The sequence below is a fragment of the Anser anser genome (assembly GCF_964211835.1).
Source record: "Anser anser genome assembly, chromosome: 1".
Classification (NCBI taxonomy): domain Eukaryota; kingdom Metazoa; phylum Chordata; class Aves; order Anseriformes; family Anatidae; genus Anser; species Anser anser.
In genome coordinates this window covers 149,295,210-149,305,235 of record NC_139720.1, presented here as the reverse complement: position 1 = coordinate 149,305,235, position 10,026 = coordinate 149,295,210, and the positions used below count along the sequence as shown (strand labels likewise).

Here is a 10,026-nt window from a genome sequence, read left to right as displayed (position 1 = left end):
GAAGCTTCTCCTTGTCAGCCATACCGTTTATGGGGCTGCAGAATCGCCTTTCCCATTTGACTCCCCATGTCGGCAATCTTCCTCAATTCATTGTATACATACAATATATACATTAAACAAAACAGAAGGAGGCCCACCATTAATTACTCATCTACACAATGTCTAACACAATGGGAGCCTGGGGCTCCAGTGAGTTTCCCAGAGCTGTCTAAATAATGCAGATAGATGATAACACTCCTTGAAAGCAGCCAGTCCATTCCGAGGGCAAGCCTTCCTCATTTTATTCACATAAAACTTCCACTGAAGGGGTACACTGAAAGAAGCAGGCAAGATTTTGTAGTGACAAAATGTCTCTGCAAATGTCTCTTTATCTCCCTGGCGCTCGTGTGTGCACAAATTAAGCCAGCAAATGCTCTGCATGAGTAAGAATTGCATCGATAGCATATTCCAAACAGTAAGGGTAAGGGGACAATTCATAATCACAATAACTCATAGTTTTATGCTCTTTATTTTGCACCATCAAATAAGTAGGCAGAAAAAGAAAAAACATACAAAAAAGAGAAGGCTGTTTTTTCCCTTTTAGCAGTAATAAACCTGGGGCTATTTATAAGGTGTATATATCATAGAAATCCAATAAAACAGGACTGGGAGTAAACATGAGATCATCTAGACTATCACACTGCCCTGAGTCAGGACAACTGTACTTGTGTCACTCCCGATAAATATTTGCGTAGCTTAAAATGCTCCAGTGATGGGGACTCTATAAAAATCCCTTGACAATCTACCCCAGGACTGCACTACCCCTGCTGCTAGGAAAATTATCCTCGTGTTAAGATAAATGACTGAGGAAGTTAGGCTCCCTTCTGAAGTTAAAAGCAAATCAACAAAAAAAAAAAAAAAGAGGAAAAAAGAGTTACTACCTAAAGCAGATGCAAAGGCCATCTGAAACAAAGACAAACAGCCAACTGAATTGTAGGGCAGAGGGGAAAGCTGAATGCCTGGGATTGTTTTGCTGGGGAACAGCCTCCCGAAGCTGTAGGAAACAAACAGACAGAGGCCGGAGTAACCTGCCTTGGGAAGGAAGCAAGTGAACGGATTTTCAAACAGAAGCTATCTAGAAAGAAAGAGTTTGAAAAAGCAGACCAGAAACCAAACCAAACCGAACCAAACAAAAACTATTCTGCTGGAGTCCCATTGTGTTTGAGTGAATTTTCTGTAAATAGTGCATGAAGGAAATATTGAATTCTATGATCAGGCTCTTCTCGAACAGAAATACCTTGAAAGACCCTAGATCCTGGCTATTCCTGCAGCTCAGGAGAGTACACAGAAAATCTCTTGGGGAAAAAAAAAAAAAAAAAAAAAAAAGGAAAAGAAAAAAAAAGGGCATTGTTTCCAATGAATCTTAGATATGTGTATGTTCTTCTGTGCAAGAGTGGTATAGGCTTCAACTACTGTTTGCAAATATTTGCTTCTATTGCTTCACGAATGTTCTTCCTAAAACATGATCGGTGATATTCTATCAAGCTTTTTTCTTAAATAATAATAATAATAATAACAAAACAGCATTGTTTAGACTCCAGGTAGCTCCAGAAGGCAGGCAGGCAGCATTCCCCCCCCCGGAGCATCTCCTCCACCGGCGGGGTGCCCGCCCCGCAGCCCCGCCGCAGCCAGCGGGGGGCAGCACGCACCCACGGCGGGCCCCGGCCCCCCCCCCCCGGTCCCGGGACACCGCCGGGAGCCCCCCCGGGACCCGCCGGTGAAGCGGTGGGTGCTCCCTGAGAGGCCTTTTTTGGGTGCACCTGTCGCGGGAAGAAGAACGGTCTCCGTGCTCGCAGCACCGGGACCTCGCTCGCTGCTTGCTCGGAAACACGGCTGCTCCGGACTTTCCGCTGGCAACACGAGCGTTGAGATGGGAGAGATCTACGCGCGGGAGAACACCCAACGCTGCACTTGCCGAAAAGTAATAAGCTGGAAATAAGGCGTGCTCCGGATTCCCCTCCGTTTTCTTTTTTTCCCCTCCCATGCTAGAATGGACGAGCAAACATTTACGTTGTTTCAGTGTGTATTTAATACAATTAACACAAGTCTCGGTATTACTGAATATGCACAAAGTTGTGTAACCGTAAGCCCGATTTATTTAACCTGGAATTGTCTGGAAATCTGCTGGCACAATATTCACTCAGACGAGTAATCCATGCTCAAGAAAGAACCGTTTTCAGACCGTACGGTTGCTGACTCTCTCCGCCTCATGTGCAAAGCCACCCGTAACCGTTTTCATAGGAAAAAGAAACAAGAAAAAAAAAATTGGCAGCCCCAATCTCAGGGGGTGGATCCCTCAGAGCTGCTCTTGCTACAGAGGCGTAACACACGCCGGTAGCTGCTGCTAGTGAATGCGTAGCATCAACAAACAGATTTATAAAGCTGCCCGGAGAGATGGCCTCTCCTCCTGGCCAAGTAACACAGGCTTCACAACTGGGTAGTAGCTCGGTCATGGTACATTAGCCCTCAAAGGAGCTGAGAAAGGTTAGAGAGAAAGACGTTGATGGGAGTTCATGTCCTCTCACAGTAAGGTTATGAAATGTATAACCAGAATGACACTGTATCAGAAGTATGCAAACAAATGTACAAGGGAATAAACTGACTTCACCTGTTTATGTAGAAGTTCAAGGACATCAAAATATAAATCACTCTATTTTGTTGGAACAGATAACTGTACTCCAGATAGCACAAGAAAGTGTTGCTGACGCACATAATCTTTCTCTACACTTTTCCCATGGCTTGACTACCATCAGCTTTGTGATCCTGGCAACAGGTAGGAGGCAAGAGCCAAGCCAAACATCGAGCACATCCCTTTCAACTCTTGCTCCTTATCCTCAAACGGAAAGATATTTCAAAATGAGATTTAGACTAAGAACAAACAAAAATGAAGCACAGGACAAATTCTGGAATTCAACCGACTCCTGCATCCTGCCTCTCAGAAGGTTTTGAGTAACCTGGCTGCGATCTGGAGCAATATTTAAATATACCTACATATTCATAGCGCCCCGTGCTCACAAAAAATGGATCCTGCATGTGCTGGGCTTGTAGAATCAAGCTTCCCCACGTACCTAAAAACAGCTGCACGTCCCTAGAGGTAATACTTTTATCTGACCAGGTGCAGGCAACATTTAACTACTGTTCCAGCAAACAGCCTGCCCAAGCAAAATTCACTCACAGCTTGCGAAGTTCATTGCCTGCAAATCACAGTGTTGCTGGCCACTGTTTATCATCTGTCCATATAGTTTAGTAACCAAAACACAGTCTAAACACATTTATAAATAAATTAAATGATCACCTGTCTTCTTTTGACATATAAGGACCCCAGATACTCAAGGAGTGGAAGCATGACATCAGTAGGGCCGCGTGCTGGCAAAACTGTATTTGGTATATCTAAAGACAGCTTCATAAGTAAGGTTGGTGTAGTCCTTTCTTGGCATGTCCCTGCCAGTTGAGGGTGGAAGGAGTAACATGTTATGACTGACATAACTGTGAGCAAATGCCCCTAACACAGATAGTCCATTTTGATAAGTCTGACCATTACCTAACACAGCTTATTTTTCTTGGAGGAAAAAAAAAGAGATGGCTGGAACACGGTATGCTGGCAAAAGCACAGTTTAGCAGGCATGAAAGTTGTTAATATGAGCACTGTTTTGTTGGTCTACTTCATATATTGGCAAAGCATTCCCAGAAGAGACTTCAAGCTAGAAGATAAATGTGTTGAAACAGAGATGGGGCAGGGTGATATGACAGAAGAAAAGGAATGGGAGAGGTAAAAGAAAATTGTTTTTTCTTTCATCATGATGGAATTATTCTTTGGAGATGATTTAAGCAAACATCCTCTGGCAAATCTACTGCAGTTACTGAAGATGCTGCTGTCCCTATTTGCCCACCCCTGTGTTCTTCCTGAGATGGCTCGGTGGAAAAAGAGAACAAGTGCTATGCTTCAGCCACCCAGATTCATAGCCTGCCTCATTGAAAGCCCGCAGAAATGAAAGCTAGTATGCTACACGACACATGGAAATAGCTGAAGTATAAGACATGCCAGCCTGTAGGAACAGTGAACTGTGGCCGAGAGGTGGGATGGAGCAGTGGTGCTAGTCCGTTTGTTTCAATTAAATGCCCCTGTAATTACACTGAAATGACTGGGAAAATTTTCCAGAAGGGGATATAGTTTTGAAAAACAATTCAGAGGAGTTCAAATTCTGAATGAGGAAGACCACCTATGTAAAGTAGAGTCATTCATTCAAGAGGGTCGGTCATGCAACAATAGTTGTGTTTTTGTTGTTGTTGTTGTTTACCTGAAGTTTATGCACACCTGAGAACCACTTCCTGTGCTTTGTACCAGTTATACACGAAAAACAAAAGAAAACCAACCAAACAAAATAGGGGAAAAAAAGCTTGTTATGCATCAGCCACTGCTAAAATTAAATGATACAGATACTCTTTATATCAATGTCAATATAGAAATCAATCCTGAATGCTAGTCTATCTCAATGCCTGTCATACAAATTGTTTGCTTAGTTCTGCAGCTAGTCATTACATCAAAACGTTTATTGAACGCGTTGTAATGACTTACATATATGTAAATACCATTTAGAGAAATGAATATTCATCTTCTTTAGCATGTCAGATGTAAGAATGCGTGCGTAAGGTCACCGCGTGTATTTCATAAACGTCTGGAAAAATCTTTCCAAATTTGCAAGGGGTTTCCAGACAAATGACTCCTGACAGTGTTTACGGGCCCAGACTGCTCGGAGCGGCAAGAAATGGTTCACCTAACTCCCCTGAAGCCTGCAGCTGACAGCCTGTCGGTAGCACAGCCACTACGCCTGCTTTTCCATACGAAACCTTCCGCGTTGAGGTCTGCTGTGCCATCACGACGCGTCATCTAAATTTACAATTCCCTACCTCTTCCATGCATTTTCCAGACACAGGAGCCGGCGCCCGTTGCCAGGACAGCAAACAGGGTCAGGACGGCTTGCTTTCGGCTGGGGCGCGGGGAGGCGGCGAGGACCTTGCCCAGGGTGACCCGGTGAATCAGCAGCGCACGGCGGGCGCCCTGGGGAGAGAGGTCAGGGCCTCACACCTCCACCGCCTGCCTTTCTCCCCCTGCTTCCCCTTCCCCAAGAAACAACCCAAACCCCGCCACCTCCCAGCCAAGACCCAGCGTCTCCCGGTGAGGCGGCGGGGGAGGCCCTCCTTCAGCAGCCGCTTCATGGCAGCCTCCCAGCATGACGAACCACCACGGTGGTCTTCCCCAGCCTCTCCCCCTCCTTCCCTCAGCTGCTCATTTCCAAAGGAGGCTGCGGGCGGCCCCGCATCGCTTTCTCTCCCCCTCCATCCCCTTTATTCTTTTTTTTTTTTTATATTTGCGCAACCGCAGCCTCACTTTTCTCCCCCCTGGGGTGCGTACAAGAGGCAGGGGCACCCCCACCCGGGGAACGGGGGTGCTCGGCGTGAGCCCCGCGGCGTAAAAACGGATTTATCGCATTAAACAGTCCCCGCTCCAGGCGGCGTTTCCCCGCCGCACGCAGATAACGGCGGAGGAGGGAAGGAGAAACGGGGGGGGGGGGGGGGGCGTGAGGTGGGCGCCGCTCTGCGTGCGTGCGTGGGGAAGGCTGACGCACACACACGCGTGTGAGTGTGTGAGCGCGTGCGGAGCCAGGAGGAGGGGCGGTGGGCACACGCACACGCCCGGAAGCTCGGCTCCGGGGGCCCGCGGCGGGCGGGGCGCCGCCACCTGACGGCAGCCCCCCGGGACGGCGAAGGGGTGCGGAGGGGCGGCTGGCGAGCCCACGGCCACCGTGCCCCTCGCCCCGCCGCCGCCGCCGGCTCCTCCGCCGCGCTCCCTGCGGCCCGCCAACGGTCGCAACGGTCCCTGAGGCGGGCACGCTCCGGGGGCGGGGCGCGGCCGGGTCCCGCCGCCGCGGGCGGCGCCTGAGGGGAGCCGGGGGCCGTGGGCGGGAAGGGGCCCGCCGCCGGGGGCGGGGGGAGGCGAGGCGCCGGGCGGCCAATGGCAGCGCGCCGCCTCTCCGCTTAGCGCCCGCCCCGCCGCGCGATTGGCCGCGGCGGCCGCCGCTCGCGCGGCGCGGCGGCCAATGCGGGGCGGCGGCGGCGGCGGCGGGGTCCCGCCCCGTCTCGGTGTGTGAGCGCCTCGGTAACTCGGCGGTCACGTGTTGTTTTGCTCTTTAGTTGGGGCACTCGGTGCGCGATGCGTTACTCACTGCCACGCTCCCGCCGGCGCAGGCAGCAGCGGCAGCGCGAGCAGCACCGGCAGCAGCCCGGCGCGGTGGGAAGCGCTCGCAGCGGCAGCAGCAGCAGCAGGAGCAGGAGGAGCGCCGCCGCCGGCAGCCCAGCCGGGGAAGCCGGGGCAGCACCAGCCGCCGCTGCCGCCTCCTAGCGCGGTGTCCCCGCTGCGGGCGCCCATCCCGGCCCGGCGCAGGCAGCGAGCCGCCTCGGGGCCGGGGATGGCGAGCCCCGCCGTGCTGGGTCCGCCGGGCTCCCCGCCCGGCCCCAACCTGAACAACAACAACAACAACAACCAGGGCGTGAGGAAGTGCGGCTACCTGCGCAAGCAGAAGCACGGCCACAAGCGCTTCTTCGTGCTGCGGGGCCCGGGCGGCGGGGAGGAGGCGGGGGGCGCCCGGCTGGAGTACTACGAGAGCGAGAAGAAATGGAGGAACAAGTCCGGGGCGCCCAAGCGGGTGATCGCCCTGGACTCGTGCCTCAACATCAACAAGCGCGCCGACGCCAAGCACAAGTACCTCATCGCCCTCTACACCAAGGACGAGTACTTCGCCGTGGCGGCCGAGAACGAGCAGGAGCAGGAGGGCTGGTACCGGGCGCTCACCGACCTGCTCAACGAGGGCAAGGCGGCCGGGCAGGGCTCGCCGCGCCGCCACCTCCCGTCGCCCTTCGCCGCCTCCTGCAGCGCCGCCGCCGCCTCCTCCCTGGCGGCCGCCGGCGAGGAGCTCAACTACGGGCTGGTCACGCCGGCCGCCGCCGCCTACCGGGAGGTCTGGCAGGTGACGCTGAAGCCCAAGGGCTTGGGGCAGAGCAAGAACCTCACCGGCGTGCACCGGCTGTGCCTCTCGGCCCGCACCATCGGCTTCGTGCGCCTCAACTGCGAGCTGCCGTCGGTCACGCTGCAGCTGATGAACATCCGCCGCTGCGGCCACTCGGACAGCTTCTTCTTCATCGAGGTGGGGCGCTCGGCCGCCACCGGGCCCGGCGAGCTGTGGATGCAGGCGGACGACTCGGTGGTGGCGCAGAACATCCACGAGACCATCCTGGAGGCCATGAAGGCGCTCAAGGAGCTGTCCGAGTTCCGGCCCCGCAGCAAGAGCCAGTCCTCGTCCTCCTCCTCCTCCGGCGGCGCGGGCGGCGGCGGCGGCGGGGCCGGCGGCTCCTCGGCCACCCACCCCATCACGGTGCCCGGCCGCCGGCACCACCACCTGGTCAACCTGCCCCCCAGCCAGACGGGGCTGCTGCGCCGCTCCCGCACCGACAGCCTGGCCGCCGGCCCCAAGTGCGCGCCGTGCCGGGTGCGGACGGCCAGCGAGGGCGACGGCTGCCGGGTGGGCTCCGCCGCCGGCAGCCCCATGAGCCCCGGCCCCGTGCGGACCCCGCTCAGCCGCTCGCACACGCTGAGCGGCGGCGGCGGAGCCCGGCCGGCGGGGAAGCTGCTGCCGGTGCTGGCCGGGGGCGGGCTGCAGGGCAGCCGCTCCATGTCCATGCCCGCCTCGCACTCGCCCCCCTCCGCCACCAGCCCCGTCAGCCTGTCCTCCAGCAGCGGGCTGGGCTCCGAGCCGCCGCACCCGCACCACCCGCAGCGCCCGTCCAGCGGCAGCGCCTCCGTCTCCGGCTCGCCCAGCGACGCGGGCTTCATGTCCTTCGACGAGTACGGCTCCAGCCCCGGCGGCGACCCGCGGCCCTTCTCCTCCTCCTCCACCGCCAGCAACCGCAGCAACACGCCCGAGTCGGTGGCCGAGACCCCCCCGGCGCGGGACCCCGGCGGCGGCACCGACCTCTACGGCTACATGGCGATGGAGCGGCCCCCGAGCGGCCGCCTCTGCTACCGGCCCTGCCCCGACCCGGCGGCCGACCGGGGCCACCGCAAGCGGACCTACTCGTTGACCACCCCGTGCCGGCAGAGGCCCCCCCCGCCGCAGCTCTCCTCCGCCTCCCTCGACGAGTACACGCTGATGCGCGCCACCTTCGCCGGCAGCGCCGGCCGCCTCTTCCCCTCCTTCCCTGCCGCGGCGTCCCCCAAAGTGACCTACACCCCCTACCCCGAGGACTACGGGGACATCGAGATCGGCTCGCACCGCAGCTCCGGCAGCAGCAGCACCAACCTGGGGCCGCCGGCAGGGGGGGGAGGAGGAGGAGGAGGAGGAGGCGGCGGTGGGGGAGACGATGATGGCTACATGCCCATGACCCCCGGCGTGGCCGCGGCCCTCGGGCGGGGGGGCCGGGGAGGCGATGACTACATGCCCATGAGCCCCACCAGCGTGTCCGCCCCCAAGCAGATCCTGCAGCCCCGGCCCGGGGTGGGCGGCGGGTCCCCCGGGAACGGGAGCAGCTACAAGACCAGCTCGCCCGGGGAGAGCTCCCCTGACGACAGCGGCTACATGAGGATGTGGTGTGGCTCCAAGCTGTCCGTGGAGAGCTCGGACGGGAGGCTGAGCAACGGTGACTACATCAATATGTCCCCTCGGGACCCACACCATGGGCCCCAGGCTCCCTCCCTCACCCCCCCAGACTTCTTCTTCGCCCCTGCGGGGCACGGGGCCGGCGAGCCCCCCAAACCCGGCTGCTATTCGTACAGCTCCTTACCCCGCTCCTACAAGAGTCAGGGCCTGGCTAAGGACAGCGACCAGTACGTCTTCATGAACTCCCCGGGGAGGATGATCCCGGAGGAGGCGGTGTGCGGCACGGGTCCCTCCCCGGCCGGCACCTTCGCCCCCTCCAGCCACACGGTGCCTTCGCCCCTGCGGCACAGCCGGACCGAGAGCTTCCTGAGCCAGCGGTGCCAGCGGGCGGTCCGGCCCAGCCGCCTCTCTCTGGAGACCTTGCGGACGATGCTGCCCAGCATGAACGAGCACCCCCTGCCTCCCGAGCCCAAGAGCCCCGGGGAATACATAAACATCGACTTCGGGGATGCCGCCGTCTATTCGCCCCCCTCGCTGCCCGCCGACAGCCCAGCCTCCTCCCTGGGCTCGGGCACGGGGCAGAGGCGCTCCCCCCTCTCTGACTACATGAACATTGACTTCGGTTCGCAGTCGCCCTCGCAGTCGGGCACGGTCTCGGTGGGCTCCTTGGAAGCGCTCTCACCGGGCTCTTCCTCCAGCACCAGCCAGCCCGACGGGCGCTACCTGAAAGCGGCTGTGGGGGTGACTTGTTTGTCCAGCCCGTCCGACGGCGGGGATTACACCGAGATGACCTTTGGCATGGCCACCACCCCGCCCCAACCCATCGTTCAGAAGCCAGAAAGTGCCCGGGTCACCAGCCCCACGGCTGGGGTGAAGAGGCTCACCCTCTCTGGGGTGGAGGCTTTCATTCTTGCCAGCCCGCCCCCGGACCCCAACCGCGGGGCCAAGGTCATCCGGGCCGACCCCCAGGGGCGCAGGAGGCACAGTTCGGAAACTTTCTCCTCCACCACCACTGTGACCCCCGTGTCCCCCTCCTTTGCACACAACCCCAAAAGGCACAACTCGGCCTCGGTGGAGAACGTGTCCCTCAGGAAAAGCGAAGGCCTGGAGGAGGAGCAGGGCAGCAGCCCCATGTGCCGGGAGACCTCGGCTGGCTTCCAGAACGGCCTCAACTACATCGCCATCGACGTGGTGGACGGGACCCTGGCAAACTGTGACAAAGCCAGGTCGAAAGCCAGGCACGTCCTGAAAGGAGGTATCAACGGAGTGGAGACGAGCGCCTATGCCAGCATAGACTTTCTGTCTCACAACCTGAAAGAAGCAAGTGCTGTGAAAG

General features: G+C 57.7%; 2 protein-coding genes across 4 annotated transcripts in view; one reads left to right on the top strand and one right to left on the bottom strand.

Annotated features, from left to right (window-relative positions):
* Nucleotides 1–6,466, bottom strand: part of LOC310903167 (uncharacterized protein) — a gene marked incomplete at its 5' end in the record, with an annotated part of 26,913 nt that extends 20,447 nt beyond the window's left edge. The window contains 4 exons of the mRNA XM_083845907.1: nucleotides 1,800–2,024; nucleotides 4,948–5,098; nucleotides 5,453–6,225; nucleotides 6,264–6,466. Of these exons, the coding sequence (XP_083702033.1) occupies nucleotides 1,800–2,024; nucleotides 4,948–5,098; nucleotides 5,453–6,225; nucleotides 6,264–6,466 (1,352 nt within the window). The remainder of the gene's footprint in view (nucleotides 1–1,799; nucleotides 2,025–4,947; nucleotides 5,099–5,452; nucleotides 6,226–6,263) is intronic.
* IRS2 (insulin receptor substrate 2) overlaps nucleotides 6,262–10,026 on the top strand; it is a 30,512-nt gene continuing 26,747 nt past the window's right edge. For all 3 annotated transcript variants that reach the window (XM_083847792.1, XM_083847791.1, XM_083847790.1), the window contains exon 1: nucleotides 6,262–10,026. In XM_083847792.1, coding sequence (XP_083703918.1) covers nucleotides 6,507–10,026 — 3,520 coding nt within the window. In that variant the 5' untranslated portion in view covers nucleotides 6,262–6,506.